Raw genomic sequence first — 24,202 nt, forward strand, 5'->3', positions numbered from 1 at the left:
TTCTGAAACTGATAGTCGAAATAAACTTTCCTTCCTTTAAGTTGATTTCGTTGGGTATTTTGTCAAAGTCACAAAATGCTGACCGATACAGGACCCTCCTTTGAGAAGTACCTTTGTTATAAAAATCTGCCAGCATATGCTTTCACCACCAACATGTCTGTCTCTCTGTTGGGATTCGAGTCTAGACTAAAAGACCTTGTGTTGAAGTTGATGATATAGTAGTCACTTCAGGGAACAAGACCTAGTTGGGAAAAATAAGCCAGTGGAATCAGCCTTTAAAGGATACACTTTGCCTCTTACCCTCTCCATGTCGCTCTTTTTGTTTCCTAGTGCTGAGGTGAGTAGCTTCCTTTGCCACATGTTCCCAGCATCCTGATGTTCTGCCTCACCGAACACCATTGTTAGAGCAAACCCAGCTTGGACTGAAACCTTTAAAGCCCTGCGCTGACACAAATGCTTCCTTTCCTTCTGTTGATACTATCAGATACTTTGGTACAGCAACTGGGAGTGATGGACACACTCCCCTTTGGGCTGTGAGGGTCTTAGATCAGGAGCAAATCTTACACTGTCTTCTTCTCTGCAGACCCCATATTAGAAACTCTTGTCCCAAACTATCGGCTGCAGGTGTGATTTCTTTGCCTCGGGTTCTTCATCTATTACACTAAAATAACCAAGGAAACTCAAGTAGGATAGATTTTCATGATAATTACAATTATAAACACATTCAAACATGCTTAATAGAAGTATTCAGCACATAGGAGGTCTCCTATAAATATATGTGTTCCTAGTTAACAGACAAACAGAGAATCCAGCCAAGGCTGCGCTGAAAATTTTCAATAGTTTGTTTGGTTTTTTTTTTCTCCTTTATTAATTTATTCTTGTTACATCTCAATGGTTATCCCATCCCTTGTATCCTCCCCTTCTTCCCTCCCTCCCATTTTCCCCTTATTCCCGTCCCCTATGAGTGTTCCTGAGGGGGATTACCTCCCCCGTATATGTTCATAGGGTATCAAGTCTCTTCTTGGTAACCTGCTGTCCTTCCTCTGAGTGCCACCAGGTCTCCCCCTCCAGGGGACATGGTCAAAGGTGAGGCACCAGAGTACGTGAAAAAGTAATATTCCACTCTCCACTCTACTGTGGAAAGTGTTCTGTCCATTGGCTAGATCTGGGTAGGGGTTTAAGGTTTACCACCTGTATTGTCCTTGGCTTCTGCCTTAGTTTGAGCGGGACCCCTGAGCCCAAATCTGCCTATCATAATGTTCTACTTGTAGGCTTCTAGGACCCTCTGGATCCTTCTACTTCGCCATTGTTTGTTGGTTTTAAACGAGAATAACAAAGCTAGTTTGAGCTGTCCAATTCTAAATCTCTTCCTGTAACTGTTCTAGGTGAGACCTAGCAGGTAACACACACACACACACACACACACACACACACACACACACACACACACACACACTCCAGTGTGTTTCTGAACATCTGTACCAGGTTTTCCCCTTTTCAGGGATGCCTTTTCAAGCTTGGATCTGCAGAAAACAGTCATCTGTGAGGCAGAGAATCCTTGCCAGACCAGTTCTGTTCTCACACTTGGAGCACTGCCTCGTGGATCATACTCAGTCCTCCCCCAGTTAGTGGACTTTTTCTGATAGATTTGGATCATAAAATCACAAAAGATCCACTGGTACATTCTAGCTTTGTCCAGAGGGAGGTGAGCTGCCATGGGGTCAAATCATGTCACATACATACATACATACATACATACATACATACACTCATTTTCCCCTACAATGAATTGGAATTTTTATTCACCATCATTCCCACTGGGTTTTGAGCTCTTCCAAATGTAGGAAACAGGGACTCATGTGTTTCTATGACCTCAGAAGCGAGCCTAACATTCAGATGTTAGCTAAGCAAGGCAAGGAAGCCCTGGTGTTGACTTCAAGCAGTTGCATGAATTTGCTGTAAAGAATAAGAAAACAATTAAACACTAAGTTTGAATAGACAATGTCATGCCACAGGTATTAGGCCATGGGATCGGAAAAAAAAAAAAGGGTGCTAGGAAGGCCCGAAGAGAAAAATGTGTAGCACAAACAACCAGCAAGGGGACTCTCCACAGGCAGAATCTGTCCTAATCCATCCTGATCTAACGCCCGCCTCCTTGCTGGGATCTCAGCCAAGTTGTACTCCTCCGAGTTCACCTTGAATAATGAAAACAGTGCCTTCCCATTCATCATCTATCAAACGGCTAGCTACATCTAAAACGACAATAGGCAGTGTGGATGTGAAGGGATGTGAAGTCAGATGCCCCGGGCAGCGGCTTGCAGAACATAAATTGGTACATATATGTCTCTATACCTTGTTTTCATCAGCAAAGACTGCTATAGCACTCTAGGAAAGCCATCAATGAAAAACGTGCCTCTCCCTATTGGCCGATGCTAAAAGATTCCTATGAAGACACACTGGAGCATTAAGGTGGATGAATGACACAGACTGTGCAGCCCCTTCACCCTGGGGTAAGACTGGCTGTAAGACCCCTTTCTATGTCTTCTCCATTGATACCACAGTATCACCCTGCCCCTTGGGGTGCGTATGGAGAAAAAAAAATTGAATAAGCACCTCAAGGTCATTAATCATATATTGCCACACGCAGGATTTGGGAACCTAGCCAGATCCACTCAAACTTGGACTTTAGAACTGTCATGCCTACAGGTGGCGTGGACAGGGCTCTCATTGTTACTTAATGGTCCCCAGGCAGACATGAGCTGTGTGCTCAGCTTGATTCTCCACTAGGCTCCCCACCCCCCTTAATTTATACTCCCTTACCTTAACAGTTGAAATTACAGCTTGATGCTCGATGTGAAGGCTGTACTGGAGTGATTAACCATGCAGAGCCCTCGCATGCTGTATGGTATGAAGTATGGTGATAATTATATGATTATGAACCTGATCTCAAGTATTGTTAATGCAGGAAGTATCAGTACTTAGAAGCTTCACCCACAGTGAGGTCTGCTCCTTGGCAGGTTTGGGCCTCCAGTAAGCATTGCGTGACCTTGTTTAGCGGCATCTTCTCCTGCAGTCCCTTTGAATACGTCTAACTACAATTTCCAAGTTGAAAAGAACTGTGGCTCTCTTGTAGTCCAGAATGGAATGTTATTTACACCTGTGTGTGCTCATCCTAAGTGACCGCTTACAAACAGGGTGTCCAGTGTTACTGGCCCAGAGATGATGAGGGAACTGGCATTCTCAGTCTTGCTCTCTTAAGAGAATTTTCAGGTTTATTGACTAGTTAATCAACGTACGTTCAGAGTCAAACAGTGGGCCAGAAGGGTGTGTTTTGTTTGTGTCATCTGACCTTAACAGTTTTTTTAATCATAAGTTTTTGTTGTTATTGACGTACAAAATTGAAACATGTTGGCGATATACATTCGTGGTACACTGTGATAACCCAACATATGTACATAGTATGCAATGACCAAACTATAGTACTCATCTCCCTCCTCTACGTGAACACTGACTATGCTATGTGTGTAGAGCTTTTAAGCTCGTTTGCTCTAATTCAGTCTGACGACACTGAGCTTGAGGACAGGCACATCGCAGTAGGCCCAAGCTGGGCTTTAAATCTGGGTCTGACTCCCAAACCCAGGCTCTTTCCTGGCTTGCTGCAGGGTCAAGCTAGTAACTCTTCCATCTGGAGAAACTAACTCTTCACCCTCCCTTTAAAGCATCTTGGGGGCCTTCTTCAGATCTGGGAGTTACAGTTGAGGACAGTTCTGGGAAAGCTTGAAGATGATGGCCACCCTAATTTCATCACATAGTTCCTTTCCTTCCCCTGTCTTCCTAGCTGCTTGAGATTGTGAGTTCGCCCACAGAGAGAACAAGAGTCAGCTGGCTGGCTTCCAGCTTCCTAAGGGCTAGGAACTAGTGACCACCTAAGTGATGTCAAAGATGACACATCCAGATCAGTTTGTCCTAGAGAAGAATGACAGTTCCTCAAACCAAAGAGGTCCTAAGAAACCCCACTGAACACCCCGAGGATCCATGGCTCCCAGGAGCTAGGATCACATCTGAAGAACACCCCCAAGGATCCATGGCTACCAGGAGCTAGTGCCACGTCTGCAGAAGACACCCACTACTCTGGGTTTAAAGAAAACTCATGACTATTGCTCTGTGCAAGGTGCTGTGGAGACACATACACAGACATCACCCATTAGGGAGACAGGAGAGAGAGACATTTGCCCAATGTTCACCTCTCCAAATGATTTTCAGTTGATCTAAGAATCTCACCATGAGCCACCTCAAATCCAAGACTTTACTGATAAAGTTCAAAACATGTTCCTATTAATATCTGGAAGTCACAAATGGGGACTAAATGCCTAGAAGTTTCTCAGCTGATTAAGCATTCCTTTGTAAGCACTGTTTTTACTTTTGCTGTTGTAACAGCAATCTGCAGCACACTGGCTAAAGGCCAAGCTGGCCTTTGCCTTGGCACAGGACCATGTACTGTGGCTCCGTGCTTCTTGTCCACTTGTTAGTGCTGCAGACTTCCTATAATTCAGTCTAAAAATAGCATTCTGTGAAAAACACTGCGTTTGTGATTGAGCCCTAATAAAGAGGCACTCAAGTGTATATATGCCCCTAGGGAGAACACTGGGTCCTCAAACCCATCATTTGTTATTCTCCTTCAAAACCTTAATTCTTATCAAAAGAAAAAACAAAAGAAAAAATAGAAGGAGACTGGACAGAGAAGGATAAAGAGAAATGCTAATTTTCCCTTCCACTCCCCCCAAAAAAGCCTTGATCTAAATAATGTCTATTTTTAATGTTCAAGATGATCGTGCTAAGGGAGATTGAAACAACAGAAACAGCTTTTATTGAAGGCTTTATTTCTAAATGGAACTCTGTTGCATTCGTCTGAGGCCTTATTCTGCATTTCCTCATGTGTTTGGACTGCAAAGTCTTCGTGAAAAACTACGAATATGGGTGCTTCCTCTTCTGATACCTCACAGCATCCTCTCCTCTGAGTGTTTTTTAGACAAAAATCATTTTGATTGTTGGCTCTTGTATGCCACATCCCTGATTGAAGTGTCTGTCCCTCCACTCAGCTATGCCAGCCCTCAACTATGAGTGACGAGTCTCTAAATCTATGATTGATTTGGGACCCAGAAGAATTTGAAGACCCAATGATGTTTGAGGAGCCATGGGAGCTGTCAAGGACACGGGTGATGAGTGACAAGGGATGTGTTTCATAATGACAATGAAGATCAGCAAGGGCGATATGATCTCACACTGCATAGAGAGATGTGGCCGGTGCGTGCAGCTGGCACATTAAAGTCAGGAGCTGACGCAAACTCCTAAGGAAAACATTGTTTGCCTTTTGGAGAAATTAAGGGAAAGGAAATGTCACTCTACAGTTTCATACCTGATAGCACAGAGAGGCCTGGAAGCTGCTGTTTCCTAAGCTGTTTCCGGAAGATATAGTTGGGAGCTAGGGTTACAGGGAGGCAACAGAAACTGGAACCACCCAAAGCTAGCCTGAGAAGACAGGGCTTGGCCACCTGCTTCTCCATCAGCTTGGAAAAGATAACCCCTTCCAGGCAGAGGAGAGCGGAAAGAGAGTGGGGCTTTGGGGATAACCCATTTGTTCCACTGGTAATTAATGAATACCTACTGTTCGCTGTGGACCAAAGGAGCCGGGCACACGCTGGCTCCATGACTAGTCAGCTTGTAATCTGGGGACAAAGCACTTAACATCTAAACAGAACACAGAAGCGGGGCCTGCACATCTGGATCTGTAACCACGTCATGAGTATAGGATGAATGGAGACGGGATAAGATCATTTATGAATGGAGAGCCACCTCCATCTCTCCGAGCATGACTGCTCAGCTTTTGAGGCATGACAGTATGGCCTGTCTCACAGAGCCCTCCCAATAGTTACATGAACAGGAAGGCAAATCCGGCCTACCCAACCTTATACACATCAAAAGAGCAGGTGGCAGTTTGGGGAGTCCTTATGTTGGCACACACAAACAAAACTAAGCACAGTGAAACTTTATGAGCCTTTTACTGAGGATAAATGGGAAGAGTAACTTAGAGAAGGGGCTGGACCTTCACAGCAAGGCTTCAGAGTGCAAAGAACCCCAGAGGAAAGGAAGTATGAGTCGAGTCCCCAGTTCTTCTGGGTTTTGGATGAAACGAGAAGTTTTCAGCTTTAACTGAACAGGTTCTTGCTAGGCCTTAGGCTACTGGGTTCTGTTTCTGGTCACAAGGGACACTGAAAAGGAGCTGGCTTCTTGTGTGCCTTGGGAAGCTTCCTCTCCACTCACAGGCAAATGTCACTGTCTGCATCATAAGACACAAAGTTCCAAAGCCACAAGAGAGTAACCTGCTGCAAGCCATTTCTTAAAAACTAAGGACAAGAACTCAAAAAAAGTGAATGTCTGATCTGAAGAGGGAAAACCTTCACCACATCCCACAGCATCGTGGAGAGAGAGGGACCTGGAGTAAGCAGAGAGATGACCACAGTTCCTGGGCTGACACTCAATGGGCCTGGAAAGAGCAGGCTGTCCCCCAAGTCCCGTGTGCTCTGTCCTCAAGCCTGAAAAGGCCTGAGCTTTGAGATTCCAGTAATTCCTGGGCTCTGATCATGAGTAATTGCTGGCTTTAAAATAATCTGAGATCCTGAGACTCCTCCCAAATAGAGAAGCTTAGAATGAGTGAACAGTAGTTGCATTGCCCCTCCCCACCTTTATAGCTAGAAGGCTCCTGAAACACTCTGAATAGCCATATCCAGCTAATATACTCAATTCCTGGTGCTTCTCAGGGGATCTGAGAAGACCTGCTTTCGATTATAACATCTATGAATTCAATGCCAGGAGTTGATAACTGGGGTTTCTTGATACGAACATGGCTTTATGGTTGACACCGGACTAATGAAGTCGACTCCTGGCATTGAATTCATAGATGCCATTTGCTGGCTTGAATTGGAAGTATTTTCAACATTATCTACAGATCTTCTGTAAAGGACCCAGTGACCATGATGTGCCCCACCCCCAGGCAAGAGAAATGATAAGATAATGTGAAGAAATACAAGACTAGAAGGTCTCCTAAGGGGAGCAGGAGGGAGACAGATGCAGAAGACAACACAGCTGTAATCCCTCCAGAGGCTTATAATACTCTGGGGTGCATGGGGAGCTATGCCTGAGATTAGAAGTGATGCATGTTTCCTAATGACAGCAGGCAAGAAGGATGAAGATGAAGCTTGCCCAGCCCTAATCTTCCCCCTCCTCCTCCTCCTGAGGATGAAGGAACATGGCATTGCTGTTACTGTGTGGGGTCAGGTTCTTAAGAATAGGACCATTCCTCCCTGCCCTGGGCCTGCCTGCCCTGGTGCACTGAACCCCGTGGCCCCACCTTTGCCCTCCTGAGGACCTGGAACCCAGGTTAGTTTCCTTTTCCCCTTATAAGGTAGTATCCAGCAGCACCTAGAATTTCTCCTTAAGCAAATGGAGCATCCTCAGCACCCTGGCCCAGTGAATGATGTTCACCCACACACACACCCATACCCCTACTAACCCCCAAAGTTTTAAATAGCCTGTTTCCCCTAGTTAAATGAGCAGTCTCACTGAAGCTGTCTCTCTCCGCCTCCTGAGGTCTTCATCCCCTGACTTTTTTTCTGCCTTGCTCTCTGTCCCTGGATCCACCACCTGTGGTCACTGAGGTCAAGCAGGGCCAGGAAGGGCATTTCCATGCCCTGGCCCCAGTAGTGTTTTGTACTGGGATATCTACAGATAAGAGTCATAGAGGAGGGCTGGAACAGTGGTTCAGAAAGTAAAGTGCAAGCATGAGGACCTGAGTTCAATCCCCGGAACTGACATTTAAAAGGCCAGGTGTGAGAGCATGCACTCGTAATCCTAGAACTTGGGAATCAGAGGCAGGCTTTCCCCTGGGCCTTGCTGAACAGCCTACCTGACTGAATAGGTGTTCCGTGAGTTCAGTGGGAGATCCTGTCTCTCACTGAACAAAGTGCGTAGTAACTGTTCGCCTCTGGCCTCTAGATACAAGCACACTTGTGTACACCCATACACACGAACACACATGCCACATACACACACAATCAGAAAGAATTCATCCATTTTTCGTTCTTCCCCTCTCCCCTCCATTCTTTCCACATTACTTTGTTTTTCTGTTTTGTTTTGCTTTGTTTGTTATTGTTGTTGTTGTTTTGTGGGGTTTTTTTTTTTCTGGCTTTCCATATTGCCAATTTCTGATGATGTAAGGCTGGTCAACTGCTCTTGCCACTGGGACCCCAGCACCACTGGGAAAACAGACATCTATTCAGCTTGATTCTAATGCAAGGCAATAGTGATCCATTCACAAATAAAGACTTGAAGAATAGAGGGACTAATTTAATCTCCTTGCAAGTTATGTAACTACAGTCTGGCCTTCACAGGCACACATTGGTTGTGCAGCCAGGAGCAATCCACAAGCTGAGTGTCAAATTATTGAGAAATCTCTCCTCTGCTGTATGTCAGCACAGCACATAGCTGGAGGGTTGTTGCCTGGTGTAAATCCCAGAGGAGGAGGACTAACTAACGCTGTAAAGGTAGCCATACTCTGGGTAACAGTGCCAAGAAAGCAAAGGCACTTCCCACCAGCAACTACCCAGAGGGTCCTTCCAACAGTAGTCTTGGGAATGCCAGTCCAAGCCCCAGAACACAAAGCTGCCTTGGCTGGTCTTGTGGGTATTTGCACTGGGAAGGAGGCAGGCAGAACCACTCCACTGGCTTTCAGGGTGGGGGTAGGGATTACAACTGTTCACACAAGATAGCCATGTTCCTTGGAAACAGTCACCAACAGCTCCCAAAGACAATTCCCAATTCCCTTCCTTGCAGTATTAAGATTATAAAGGCCCGTTTATAAATGTTAGTGTTTAATGCTCTGCCATTGCAAATATGCAGTCTCTTAGCACTCTGGGGAAATATACCCACATGCTAGGAAAGATACCTCGGCCTGCTAAGGGAGCGGTGGAGGGATACTACTGATCTCCATGCTGTGACCAATGGCTCCCCTGTGGGACTGGGCTCCCCTGCTCAGAGACTGAAGCAGCCAATGTTTGTCTTTTAGGATGGCTGATGCTTTTGTTTCATTAAAAAGCCTTCACATGCTGACTGGTGACATATCTCATGCCTTGGAGATATGAGGGAAGGAAATGTCCCAGCAATCATCACATCCGTCTAGCATTCCTTTCTGTGGAGGAGGTTTGCAACATTATTTGGACCTCTTTCCTCTTCTTTGAGATACAAACTATGACCTTGATTGCCCTGTCCCCTGCCTACCTGCTCACTACATCACCTCCAGTCAGTCCCTTCTTTGGAACTGCTGGGACCACAGTGTGGCAGTTTTCAGTGCCCAGTTACGAAATGTGCCCTTTAGCCTGAGATCTCTTACCACCCCATGCGCTGGCATCCTTCTCATTTATCTGCATGCTCCCACTTGAATACTGGTTCTCCTTGCTGGTCCTTCCTCATACCTTCACCCCTATAGAGTATGTAGTGGTCTGAGTTATTTTTCTGTTGCTGTGATACCGCACCACGGGAAAGGCAGGTGTCTTTGAAACCTCAAAGCCTTTCCCCGGTGTCACCCTCTCGGCTTTGTGCTTTTGGTTCAAGGTGTGACTCCAGTAACTTCTGTTCCCTGTTGCCACACTCTGTCATGATGGAGTCCAACCCTCCTGAACCATTAGCCCAAATAAATAAATCCTTCTTGTATAAGATGCCTTGGCAGTGTAACTGTAATATTCCTACTGTTATGAACCACACTGTAAATATCTGGTTTGTCGGCTCTGTGATATGCAACCCCCAAGGGGGTCTGCATCCACAGGTTAAGACTCACTGCTCTAACAAAAAGCTGACTAGAGGAATTGAGTTTCTTATGGTCCCCACCAGGTTGCTAGAGCTCTTCCGGTTTTCTTGAGCCCATAGAGCACCTTCAGAAGCCCGTGAGATGACACACTCTGGGTTTAGGCCACGTTACTTTAGTTGTGAAGGAGACGATGTGCATCTAGGCGGTTTTGATGGTGAACCACTTATTTCTTTTCCTCTCACATTGTGTTAATGTTGCTTCATTACCCTCGGTGAACAGACTGCTCAGTCAGTGCTCAGGGAAATAAAAGAAAAATCTAATTAAAGATGAGGACACAGGCCTGCGGCCTCATATTTTACAGTGCAGTGAGGGACACTCCCACAGTTCAGCACCATCGCGGCATCGTGTGTGGTCTGAGCCAGGCTGTGGGTGTTAAAGTGTGATTCATGTATGATGGGTGAACTTTAAGGAAAGCAGATGACCCTCCGTTAAGTGAATGAGGCTTTCACTGAAGACCTTAGGAACGAGAGCTAAGGCTTCCCAAAAAGGAGAGCATTCTGCCCCATGGCCACACTCACACACCCATACATACATCCTGGTTCTGTTTCGCTGTTAAACACTAACTCAGTAATGTCTCGTGAGTGAACGTCTGCCAGAGCAAACCTAGCCTTTGTGTTCAGGGCCCTAGTTCCATAGAAGCCACAGCAATTGGTGAAGGGGAACTGTTTATTTGTGCCCGAGAGTTGTGCATTCCCCTATGGACCCGGACAGCACTGCCTGGAAGCCTGTTGGGGACAGAGCAGAGCCTTCCTTTTCCTTTCAGAAACATCTAGATACCCACACTGAGAACCCAGAAGCTGCTAGAACATCTAGCACCCATTCTATCATTAGAAACTAACTTTCTGGTTAATTGCAGGGTAGTGTGTGTGTGTGTATGTGTGTGTGTGTGTGTGTGTGTGTGTGTGTGTGTGTGTGTGTAAATATACACAGGTATGTGTATATGCATACATTTATATGTAAGGCAAGGAACCTCTGTAAACGTTAACAGCTATGTCCTGACAGGTGTGAACTCTGCTCTGGGAAGCCAGGGTTTATCCTTCAGGCATAATAAGCATTTAAAGCCCTTTGCATATGCTACCACCCGGTTAAGTACACTGTTGCTGGGTTTACTAATCTACCTGGTGAGGTACTAGTCTTATATTAGCTTTGACAGCAGGAAACCACAACACCAAAAGATTTAGGGATTTGCTCAAGGTCACCCATTTTATTAGGTGCTATAATTTAAAAGCAAGGCGATGTGTTACCATGCCACATGCACGATGCCGCATACCCCACAAAGTCATCTTTTACTCTTTTACATATTGCTGAATGTCTTCTAAACTATGTAGGTCAAGCAGCGCCCACCCAGGAAAAATCAAAATTCATAGTGGAGACTTTACTAGAGAGATTTCATATGGAAAGTTGGTAATAATAAAAACCAGCCTGGACAAGCAGCCCCAAGGAAAATGAGCCAGCCCTAAGACTGCCAATGTCACTCCTGGGTTACAGGCACAAAGGCAGCCACTGCCTCTGTCAGGCTTTCTAATAGAATCTGGACATATATGTCATGGGCCTGGGTGCTGAGAGCTGCTTCAGAAGTGACCTCTACTTTAGACAACGTGAGAAACACGTGCTTTTTAAAAAATATATAATAGAATCCTTCAAATTTTCATATTCACATGGAATAATATGATCCCGGAAACAAGATCTTTGCAGATATAATTAAAGAATCTCAATGTGAAATCGCATTGGATTTCAGATGTGCCCTCAACCCAATGATTGGTGTCCTTTTAACAAGAGAAGATGGTTCAGTTTCATAGATGGAGAGGGAGGCAGACACTGGGATGACAAGGCAGGAACACCAAAGATTCTGGAGCCACTAGCATCCTGAAAACACAAGGGTTCTTCATTGATGTTCAGAATAGCACAGCCCTGCTTACCTCTTGCCCTAGACTTCCAGCCTCCAGATCTGGAAGAACATCTCTCTGTAGTTGTAAGCCCATGGGCTGCATAACTTGGCCCCAAACTCCTAGAAACATACCTTCCCTTTGATCTGCAACAAACCAAACTTTACCTGAAGTCATTTGAGTCTAGTCTAGTCAGCTTTCTGTTAGAGCAGTGGGTCTTAACCTGTGGGTGCAGACCCCCTTAGGGGCTGCATATCACAGAGCCGACAAAGCAGATACTTACACTGTGGTTCATAACAGTAGGAAAATTACAGTTACATGGCCAAGGCATCTTATACAAGAAGAATCTATTTATTTGGGCTAATGGTTCAGGAGGGTTGGACTCCATCATGACAGAGTGTGGCAACAGGGAACAGAAGTGACTGGAGCAGAAGCTGAGAGCTCACACATTGAAGCAAAAGCACAAAGCCGAGAGGGTGACACTGGGGAAAGGCTTTGAGGTTTCAAAGACACCTGCCTTTCCCGTGGTGCGGTATCACGGCAACAGAAAAATAACTCAGACCACTACATACTCTATGTATGGTATGAAGGTATGAAGAAGGACCAGCAAGACTCTGCTCCCCTTTGTCCCCAGTGCAGAGCTAGAAGAGAGGGCACTAAATGCACATAGGAAGACAACCTGATCATGGAGGGTTCATCCAAGCAAAAGTGTCCACAGATAAATTATGACCATGGGAAAGGAAGGACCTTGATTCTCCCTCTGATCCATCATCCCCAGCTCCTACACAGGCACAACCCACTCCATGCTTCATGGGTCTAAGAGATGCAGCATCTCTAGGGCAAAGCAGCCAAATCACACCTCCTCTGAGCGAACTGGCAACTCCATCAGTAGCTCAGTGGGCAAATGATAGTGGCCTCAAAGCGAGATCAGAGAATACATATTGAAAGAGCCTGTCTGCTAGCTCTGCTTAAAAACAAAACCAATGGTCCCTTTAAGAGCAGAGTGGCCGCTGCTATCTCAAGAAGTAGCCATGACTACCATCTCCCTAATAGGAGTGACTCCCAGTCTGAAGGGCCCATTGGATAAGATAACTTGCATGAATAACCAATTTAAAAAAAAAAAAACAATTGAAAAAAGGCTCTCCTGGTTGAAGCGTCAGATAAAAGGGGAATATTTTGAATTTGACAACCAATCTACCTTTAATCCTATCAGGAAATAAACTCACATCATAATCTCATGTTTAGAATTGCATAGCTTGGAAGGCAAAGAAAGTTATTTCCTCTGCTGGCTTGGTTTTCCTCTCTGGGCAGAGTCGGTGTGGTGTGAGTGCTTGTGACTCACTCTCATCTGTTATTTCTCAGCTTTACCTTGCCTTTTTTTTTTTTCTTTTAAAATTCCATACATTATCTTCTTCTGGTATCTTATTTAATAATGTGTTTCAGAATTAGGGTCAACTCTAAGAATTGAAGAATATTCCTTAATGACTCCCCACACCTTCTTAATAGATCTTTGCAATGTTAATTTAGCCAGAGGAGTGAGTTGCTAGGGATAAGCACTGGGGTTTGTGGATTTCAACCTTCTGAATCTATGGCTGGGTTCTCCACACGAGCGATTTGCAGACTTTGGCTAGTAAAATGTCAAGTGCGTGATTAACACCCCTTGGGATTTATACTCAGAGACCAGCTACATCCCAGAGCAACCATGGGATTAGCTGCACAGAGTAGCTTATGGGCCCCAGGTGTATCATTTCCTGCCTCTAAGGGGGTGTGCAAACAGAATTCTTCAAAACACCAATGTCCATCTTTTGAGTCCTGGTCTCGTCTCCAGCTCTGCAACAAGAGCTCGCCAGCCATGACACTTTCATGCCATCTGATTGAGCACCACCTATCTCCAGTTGCAGATGAGGAAACAGATTCGAGGAGTCTAAAGTTCTAGGGAAAGAACAGTTAGCCAATGGCAGGTGTGGGAGATTTGACCCAGGTGTATCTGAGTCTAAGGCCTGATATCTCTGCCAAACACAAAAGAGTTAGACAGAGGTGGTGAAGAGACTGGATTCTCTTTCTTATCAGCATTTTAAGCCATTTGTGTTCATGCTCCCATAGGTAAACAGAGCAGCAGTTAAGAGGTAATAGTGCAGTGACGGAGCCAGGCAAACTCAGCCAAGCCTTTCCCCTGCCCTACTGAGAGCTCTGTTACCTTAGCTTCATTAAAATAGTCACAGCCTTCCTTAGCAGCTCTGAATGACTTACCAGCTGCATGTCCTCACCTGTCAAAGTGGGCCAAGAGGTGGTGAAGGTTAATGATAAAAATTAGCATGGGCAAGGTACATCCTCCAGGGAGAGACTTAGACCGGGCACTCCGTGGCTATTACTAAGCTATGACTCAACAAATATTTGAGCACACTTATTACTGTGTTAAATAAGAAGAAGAATAAAACAGGCCCTGCCATAGAGAAGGACATGGACAAGTCCACGAAAGAGGATTTTTTTCCCCACTGCCAGTGTAAATGCTGAAATTACAGAGACTAACAGCCAGTGTCATGGAGGCACAGGAGACTCTTGTAGGGGAGCTGCCCTGAGATAGGGTGGGATTTGACTTGGACCTTTGGTGCCATTAGAGGTTCAGCCAGGTTTGAGTCAGGTGAGGTTTTTTCAGAGCAGAGCTAGGCTCAACGTCAAACTCCTATGGATCCACAACAAGATAAAGGGATTACCTGGTCACAAATCAACCATGTCACTAGCTAGGTGCCTTGTCTAGTTCACCTGACCTTTTTGCTTTTAAAAGTGAAGCTTTCTCACTGAAAGAAACAGTGGCGTGAGTGGTGATCTGCTTCTGTTCCTACACTGCCGTGGAGACATGACAAGCCATTTGCCGTCTGCCTCCTTCGAACAGTACTGTTTGTTATAAGGGTCAATAAACTTTCTCAGAAGGGCGGGATAATAAATGGCTTTGAGCTTGTGCATCATATGAATTGGGTTCAAGTGCTCATCTTTGTCATAGCACAAAAGAATAAAGAATGGTCAGACCTAGCGCATAGAACGTAGTTTTTTTGATGACTAGAAGGAAGAGAGGAAGGTTTGTAAATAAGAGTAAAAGCCTAAGCAGAGACCTGAGAAAGCTGTGCACCCAGCGTTTTTGCAAAGACCTGGATACAAAGAGTAGGTGGAAGCTAGAGAGCTGGCTTAGTGGGTAGCTCCCTTGCCACACAAATGGAAGGATGTGAGTTTGAATCCCAGAACCCACATGAAAGAGCTTGTTGAGGGGCCAGTGAGATAACTTTGTGAGCAATTGCTTGCCACCAAGCCTAATGACCCAGAACTCAGATGACAAAAAGAGAGGGGAGAACCAACTACAACAACTTGTCCTCTGACCTCCACACAAGTACAGTGGCCTGCAACACACACACACACACACACACACACACACACACACACACACACACTAATTAAAGTCCAATACTCCTATAACAAAAGGAAGGGCAAGCTCATAAACCAACTGGTATGGTTTATACAACAACCTACAACACAGAGAGATCATGCTTCAAACAAAAATGGAAGGTGAGGATGGTGCCGGAGATTGTCTTCTGTCACATGGGTCACAACACAAATACACCTGCACACACACACACACACACACACACACACACACACACACACACACACACACCATACATAGCCCCCAAAATAGATTTTGTTGGGAAAAAAAAAAGAGTAAGTGGTTCACACTCAGGTGTTATTCAAAATGAATAGGACTCAAATGTTGATTGCAGTTAGTGTCAGCCACATGCTGACTCCAGGACGCCAGCTTCACCGTAGCTTAAGGCCAACACTCACAACTGCCACTTATTTCTTCAACTCTGTAGGTGACCTGTACCAGATGAGTGTGAATGTGCAGCTGAGGATAACCAGAATCCTCCGGGGAAACTATCAGATGTAAAAGAAACAAAGTGAATTAACCACGCTATCCGCATTTGCTAGGCTCTCAGTAAATATGAAACTGCAGAAACGTCGAATTCCCCCCAAGCCTCCCTGCCCAGGCAGCACACACATATGCATTTGGGTCAGGCATTCTGCACCAAAGAAGCAATCAGTCATTTATTGGATGAATAGATTGATCACTTTTAAGCCCACAGGACTGTTCCTGATTTGTCTGCTACTGACAAATGACTCCTTGCTGTTAATCTGGCTTCACTATCTGACCCATCCATCCATGCATCCGTTCATTCAGCAAATCCCCTTGTCAGGATCCCACAAAGTCAGAATAGAAGCATGCAGAGCAAGCCTAGCCTCTCACTAAAGCTGAAAAGTGGCATCCATTGAGCTTTTTGAGGATGAACACTGACCCTTTCAAGGTCCTTACTGGCCTGGACAGCCACACATGTTGAAAGGCTTCACCTTTAAGCATATTCAAGGCACAGACTCCTCTTGGGTCTTGCTGGTGCTACCCTTTCCACAGCTACCTGGGATTCCAGGAGATACTCTGCAGTACCACTGTAGGAAACAAAATTAAACACACCCTTGCATGCATGCTGCTGTAGAGATGTTACAGACACTACAGACTTGCAAATTGTCATCTTTCTTTCGAGTCCTGGGGACTCAGGAGCAGGCACAACTTTGCTATATAATTGTTCTTCCAAATCAATGGGTTTGTATTATTATGCTTAGTTCATTCCACTAATGGGTGTGTGTGCATGTGTGCATGCATACGCACATGCACCTGCTTATGCACACATGTAGCATAGGGAACACGAGCCATTGGGGGCTGGCTTATACTTATTATTAAAAAAAAGAAATGTTTACCTAGAGTCATATGGGACTGTGAAGAATTTTACAACTTCCAAGCCAGATTCTCAAGAGGTTCTGAAACATCAGAAAGAGCAAGGAGTTACAGCTCTGAGAATTGGTTACTCCAACAGAAACCTACTTCCCCAGTCATATTCCTGATTTCATATTGTAAAGGTTGCAAGGCTTTGCTGTTGCCATGATGTGACGCCTAGCTGCTCAGGAGACCTACTCTTATCTGAGTTAGCTCTGCCACCTACAGCACACAGCCCAGCAAAGCTACTTTATCAGCTTAGCATCTATAATAGCTCATCTGCATACATGAATAAAGGGGTGGGGCTGCCTCTCCAACCCAGGACCTCTCTCTCCAGTGTTAAGAAAAGGCCCTGAGTGTTCTTAATTAGCATGCAAAGATGCAGCTCTTTTGGAATGGGTTACAATGATAGAAAGATATTTTCACATTGAAGTGGAAGAGAGAGATTTTTAAGGATTAGCTTCTGAAAAAAAAAATTCCCCATCGAGAAGAGGCAGTGTAAAAAAAAAAAAATGAGGTCACAGTTCTTATGGTAAGTGTAGCTCTCTCAATCCATAACCTGCTCAATGCTGGTCACCCTTTCTGGGTCCAAACAGGTCATCTTTGTCATTCAGCCTGTCATGTAATGAAAAATAGTCTGGTCAAAAGGAGATGATTTCCTGAGACACTTGAACTGTGAACCCAGGGTAGATTTTGTAATCTAATTAAATCATTTCTAAGGAGACAATATGGTCTTGGGGCGAGGGTGGGGGTGGGGAGGAGGCTATTCTCATATTTTGTGTCCCCAGCGCAAAAGCCCACCTCCCCCACAGCTGAGCACAACGCTCAATGAATGTGTGTTAACGTCAAGAAATGCAGTGTGGTGTTCACAATCTATGCTGTGTTTCCTAACAATCATGTCATGATGCTCTCCGCACTGAACACTTGTGTGTGCGAAACCTTACCTCAGATTCTCACAGTGCAAGGCGGGGATCAGTTTTCTAGATGACACTGAAACCCAGTGCTATCCAACTGAATGTCCAGGAGACACAGCTGATGACAGGCAGATTCCATATGGAGACTGCCCAGCTTGTTCCACTGACCTCTGTCTTTTAGAACTAATTTGGAAATGTTTTGCTCCTTTTTTGTTTGTGTTTAAAAACAAAACAAAATGTTTCCCAGTCCTTGGGAATCTCTGAAAAGTTGCCTTGCCATAATCATGACTGTGAACATCTCTGAGTCCTCCTGAATGTGACCCGGCTCTGTTCTGAGGGGCCATCGGCTCTCAGATCTGCCAGCAGACACCATGGTGGCATCATTGACAGCTTGTGCTCTATATGTCCTTTCAATGCCAGGGAAGAATTTGTAGTAGGAAGAGGTACACTTAGAGCCTTCACCGTGTTGGAACACAGGAAGAGAATTGTGTCCCTTTTTCTGATTTCTCTTTACTGTCAGCTTAGATTTCAAAAGGGACACCAACTAAGTATGAATGTCCGCTAGGTTGAAGATCTAGCAAGCAATTCCAGGTCTTATGACTTTGGAGAGCTATAATGTTGGATTTCCAAGGGCCTGGGGGAAGGCTTTCCCGCTCACTTCCGTGCTGGACATTGCATGCGTGCTGCTCAGCCTTCAAAATCTTCCCTCTTCCAAGGAAACTGAAAGGAGTTTACAGAAAACCCATAGGTAGGGTTAGTGGATTTAGCAAATCTTTCTACATAGACTTCATCGTAATCCTGCTTAGATTTGGGGAGGGAACTTAGAACGGGGAAGTGAAGAAAGAATAGACAGAAACTGGAAACACGGCAAAGCAGTGTTTTCCCACAGGAAGCCCGGAATCAATGGGGCCAAGGATCTGAAGCTCTCACCAGAAGCTATAGAATTACATGCAGGAAAGAGATTTTTTTAAAGTGTGGGTTCAGGGCCGCCATGCAGATCAGTGAGAAGGGACCTAGAGCCAAAGTCTCCATTCTCTGTAGTCAGACCACGTGGTTCTGATGGATGCGTTCCTTAGATTACTCTTTGGCCCTGGAAAGGTCTCGTGGTCTTCTTAAAATTAACTCCTTAAATTCATCTGTTCATTGGAGCCAAAGCTGGGACACGGAAGCAAAAGGCAGAGCGTCAGCACGCCAAGACTCTTTGGCCTAGTGGATAAGTCTGTCGAATGGAAAGCTCCGGTGCAATGGGAGAGTCAGAGGAACACACCGCGCCAGCATACACAGGGTTTGGGGTGGGGAGAGGGGAGGGACAGTCTTATTTATGTTTTCAAGGATGGGGCAGGCATTAGCCATAAGAAGGAAATAACAAAACTCAGGGAACAGAAAGAGAGATGCTGACGGCGAGGTCTGACGTAAGGAGAGAGGAAGTAAAGAAGGCAGAAGGGAAGCAGAAGCCAGTGTGTGAGCGGGATGGGAGCTACTGGACTCGTGCCTCGCCTAAGGCCACCTTGCTTTGCACAGGGGCAGGCAACTGCCAACATTTGCATCATCGCAGCCCTCAAGTGTGATGGATAGTTCATTCCAAGTCACAGACTTTGTCCTAGGAGTTAGCACATTCTCAGTGCAGTGGTGTTCTGACACACTTACAACCGAAGGAATCCAGAAAAGGCTATGGTCATCCTAACTGAGTTTGTCATTACATGTCAAAGTAAAACTGAAAAGGCTAAACAAAAGAAGACAACAAGGTGACTAAATGTATGTTCACGTAAATTCTCCCACATCGAGTGACTACAGATGAGTGCCACTTACACAATTATCATGGGTAAAATAAAAATTAACTATGGGCACACGAATATCAAAAACACACATAGTGTTCATCATCTGTCTTTATGAGAATCAGCATCAAGAAGCATCATGCAAAAATCAAAGAAAGAATTAAAAATTAAAAGAAGCATCACCTTGTTCTGCACAGTTTTAAAGACACATGTCCCCACCAGATAACCTGTGTAAAGCGGCACTGAAACCCACAGTGCAAGGTTATACAAACAGCAACAGCAGCCAGACGCCAGAGCAGAAACCAGAGCAATGAGCTCCACAGCTTTCCTTACCCAAGGAGAAGCCTCTGAATTCCTTACAGAGCTGCCTGTATCCAACCACAAGTCTGTACAGGAGTGTGTGTGTGTGTGTGTGTGTGTGTGTGTGTGTGTGTGTGTGTGTGACATTCGGCTGTAATACCTCGTTATAAACCATACTACGTTAAGTGAGTATAATCAAGTGTGGGTGATACTTCTGTCCCTTCAAACTTACGTAGAGAAAATTAAAACCAGGGAAAGAAAGAAAAAGGAACCTTAAGCTGTCTAATGGATTCCAGCTGTTAGAATTATTACTGTAATTAATATGATCAAGTAGCCGAATGCCAGTGACTTTGAATTCCTTGCAGTTGTGTGTAATACTGGAGCCAATGCAGGAACTGATGTCAAGACACAAAACCTACAACCTCAGTCCTCGAGACTGCCTGAAGACCTGCCTGTTTCAGAAGTGGCAGCGGATGGTAGCCCCACCAGGTATGCTCTCGTTCCCCAGTGTCTTTAGGAATAAACACTCAGAGGTTGTGGGGATGAAGCGCTATCGAAAGGAAGATGATGGTTCATTGTCAGGAAGCGTTGGTTGCTAGGAGCATCCCAACCATGCTTTTTGACCTAAGTATGTAAACCTTCCAAAAGATATATTTAGTATATAAATGTGCCTGCATGGTAGTACATTTGGATATATCTCAATACAGAATGAAGAGACAACAAGTAAACAAATAATCCTCACCACACATTGCCGTGGGTCCCATTGGAAAGAGTTGAGCTATTATTCAAGTCCAAAATATTTTTCACTAATAGACCATTCTTAAACAAGTCTAGTTTCCTTCATTTTCTCGTTATACCATACTGGAACATTCTAAGAATCATGTCATTAACAAATAGCATTTAATAAAGATCACAGTCTAAACCACTGGGTGTTCCCACACAACTGAGAAGCCTCAATCTCACGGAGGCTGTGACAACTGAGAATATCAAGATATGAGAGGGACAGGCTTCCATGTAACTGGGATGGAGTAGGGCCAAGTGTTGTACACGGCATTGCCAGCAATTGGACAGTGTGAGTACTTCTTCGACAAACCTTGCATCTTCTGAAGTACTTACAGATCCTCGTTTCCTTTGTTACAAAGAGAAAAAAAATAGGCCAGTTCCTAACTTTTCTACTGGTAAAAATATTTTAAATTCAATTATGAAAGTGGTACCTGTAGCTTGCTCCTTAAGAACTATTAGTGAATTACAGATATATAATTAGACAGAACAATTAAATTAAAAAAAATCATGTCGTAGCTACAAGCAGAAGAAAAGAGTTTCACACATTCTATTCTAGAAATAAATCGACCATTTTCTTTTATTGTTATTTTTAGGTTATACAAACTAGGGGACATTTTAAATAGCTCTCTTTTCAATGTATAAAAACGACGCCATTGGAGGGACAGGATGCTGAGGACTACCTCGTATTCTTGCCCTGGGCTCCATCCTTCTCCCCTTTTCCCCATTACAGCAGAACCCACACGGCAACCAACAACCAAAAGGAGAAAAAGAAAAAACTCAACGAGCAGCACTTCCAACAGCAGTGCGGGGAACACCACCAACAGCGCCGGCAGCAAGAAGAAGACCCCGGCCGCGAGCTTGAGCCTGTCCAGTCAGGTACCTGTAAGTCTCACTTTGCTTTTAGGCCCAAATGCCTTGCCTTTTCTCTTCACCCAACTCAAGGGGCTGGGATTCCTCTCTTGAGCTTAAAAGGAAAAAGAAAAAGAAAGATTCTGGGTAGTCTGGAGGGTTGGCGGGAGGGGGCACAGAAGGGACAGGGTGGGATAGGACAAGAGGTAAGAATCCCACCATGGTAACGTCCCCTGTAAATGAGGCATTGGGTGGGGGGGGAATATTAAGAGTCCGTGCTGGGATGGGACCTGAATTAAAAAGCCATCAGAGTCACTGACAGGAGATATGGCACTCAAGTTTTAATTAAAGCATCGCTTAGCAGCATGCCTAGTGGCATATTAAGGCCTCTCAGCTGCAGCCTTGGAGACCCGGTATGCCCCTAGAAACTGATCCCCTGAGCTCTGGCCCCATACTGTAATTTGCCTGGGTCTTCCCAGCATGGGCCTCCCCTCTTACTTAAGAGCCAGGTAATTAGCGTGCAGCCACTAGATGTGTAGCCTCCTCCGTAAAGTTTTGTCTGACACATCATTAGCCCATGTAGAACCAGCCCCTGGTTTGATCTCAACTTTTTGGCCCTCTGTCCTCTCTCCTCTTTTATTTCTGGGCTTAGACAAAGGCCACTTGAAATTGAGGCACGGGGGGGGGGGGGGGGCGTTGGATTTTGAGTGTTAAAGGTAGAGTCCAAAGAGAGTAGACTGCACAGCTTTCTTCGTCACTGGTTGACTCTTCTCAAACTGAGCCATGGCTTTTCCTGCCTCTGAATTCTCATCACAATATTAGACTGTCACTGTCAAACACTCCTGTCCTTACAAACACCTGCCAGTCACCATGCGCCATGATTCCTTATGGCTCCTCTGCCTGCGCTCATTTGCTTCTGTTGAATCCCAACCCTTCCTCAACGCTATGACTTCTAGACAATGACTTTGGAGGTACGCTGTTCCCCACTTCTGGCTTACTTACCCTTTCCATCCCGTATCTGCTGTCCTTGCCAGCTTCTTTCTGATCCCGTTTCACCCCTTTCTGCAAGAGTGAATGAACTTTTAAACGGAAATTCCCCCACTTGCAAATGTGCCTCTCTAATCTGCTCCTCAACCCACTTCTTAGTGACCAGCTCTCTTTAGACAAAATAAACCCAGTACTCAAGGATTCCCTGGAATTCTCTGGAATCCTTCCTATCTTCCACAAACTGAGGCATGGCTTCCATCTTCCCCGAATTAGAGAGAATAGGAGAAAGGATAGCCACTAGGCATAGAAGGGGTCATTTGAAATTTGAAGACTGCTAAGAATGATCAGCCTCAAGCCTCAAGTTTCCAGGCAGTCCTCTATTTCCTTCATAGATAGTTGTGCTCATCATTCCTGATGATCAAAGGGGGAAAGTCAGCAGAAAAAATCCATGTCTTCTTATTACGGAACCAATTGTACGTGCTCCTGGTTACACAGAAATGTGACTGGAGAGAGGAAAAAAATTGCCTCATTTTAACAAATGGGCTGAAAAATGTCCACACAAGTAGCCCATGTATTCCTCTAGTTCTGTGTTTAAAAATTGGCATTTGTTAGATTCCCCGAGCAAACGAGGAATAAGATCTTCAGAGCATTCTGAAACCAGGGTGCCACTGCTGACAAGTATGGATATTGGAGGAATTTGGGTCAGCTCGACACACATTCTCTAGACCCCTGCTATACTCGATGCTATGCAAGGCACTAACAACACCAAGATTAAGCATTATTTGAAAACAAGGCCAAGGGGGCTCTGTCATTAAGGAACTCACTGCTTAACTTGGGCATGGCCAAGAAGTTTCCTCTTTCATGCCAGCTCGCAGAGCACCATATTGTGTAGGAGTCTCAGAGGCACTGTTTGGTAGGGCGTCCTTTTGTGATGTCTGCCATGAGTATAAAAGTTGAGAGTAAAAGAATACCATATATATTTTGGCATACTTGGTCTGGGTAGAATCATTTCAATTTTAACAAACATGTAGGTTTTTCTACTCCATGATCCTCCTGTCTTCCAAGACAAGAAGTATTTTGGGGTAGAGGGTTGCTACATTGGGGAATTTTCATGAGTGTGAATTTTGTGTGAGCAAGGCATCACTAAATAGAAAGATGAATATCTACAGTGTCCCCATTCCATGCATTTTAAGGTGTTTTCGTCAAATAGAACTTGCAGATGAGAAGCAAAGCAAAGAATCAAGCTATGAAAATGTACAGACTCTTAGGTGTCTTCAAATTCAATGGGTTTTGAACTAGAGTGACCACAGCTTTTTAACCACTTTCTATTGAGTCAGCATCATCTTACTATTTGAATAGAAATGATATGCAGGCATCAGCAGCCTTGGCAATGATCGCAGCCCTGGCCTGCATAGATTCTGCAGTGACAGTACATGTGTGCATACCTGTGCGTGCGTGTGTGTGTGTGTGTGTGTGTGTGTGTGTGTGTGTGTGTGTGTCTGTATCTGTGTGTCTGTGTATCTGTGTGTGCATGTGTGTGCATGTGTGTGCTATGTATGTGTGTGCGTGCGTGCATGTGTGTGTCTGTGTGTGTGTGTGTGTCTGTGTCTGTGTATCTGTGTGTGTACATGTGTGCGTGTGTGTGCTGTGTATATGTGCTGTGTGTGTGTGCGTGCATGTGTGTGTGTGTGTATGCATGCATGCGTGTGTGTGTGTGTGTGTGTCCAGGACTAGGGTTTAATCCTTGGATTCTGCCTTTCACTCCATGAGCAGGGGCTAGGAGCCATCCCGAACTGCAGCCTCAACCCTGGGAGGGATGGAGACCTGTGTCATTCAGCAGCAGTGACCCCTTCTGGCCAATTTAAGGAGAAGCATTGAGGGGCCCTGAAAGGAGTCACTTCCAGTCCTCCTCAGAGGTTGGTGGTCCTTGCACGGGGGATTAGTGAGAAGGTGTAAAATGGGAAAAGAAAAAA

General features: G+C 45.0%; 1 protein-coding gene across 10 annotated transcripts in view; it reads left to right on the forward strand.

Moving 5' to 3' along the window:
- The window catches only part of LDB2 (LIM domain binding 2), a 389,066-nt gene that overhangs the window by 360,491 nt on the left and 4,373 nt on the right, over positions 1-24,202 (forward strand). For 3 of the 10 annotated variants that reach the window (XM_084799110.1, XM_084799114.1, XM_084799105.1), the window contains exons 6-7: positions 19,976-20,099; positions 21,124-21,275. In XM_084799110.1, the coding sequence (XP_084655236.1) occupies positions 19,976-20,099; positions 21,124-21,275 (276 nt within the window). Of the gene's footprint in view, positions 1-19,975; positions 20,100-21,123; positions 21,276-24,002; positions 24,146-24,202 lie in introns of all 10 variants that reach the window. The other 7 variants (XM_084799111.1, XM_084799112.1, XM_084799106.1 and 4 more) reach the window with 5 other exon arrangements.

The sequence above is a fragment of the Acomys minous genome (genome assembly GCF_964271855.1).
Source record: "Acomys minous genome assembly, chromosome: 10".
In the NCBI taxonomy this organism is placed as follows: Eukaryota; Metazoa; Chordata; class Mammalia; order Rodentia; family Muridae; genus Acomys; species Acomys minous.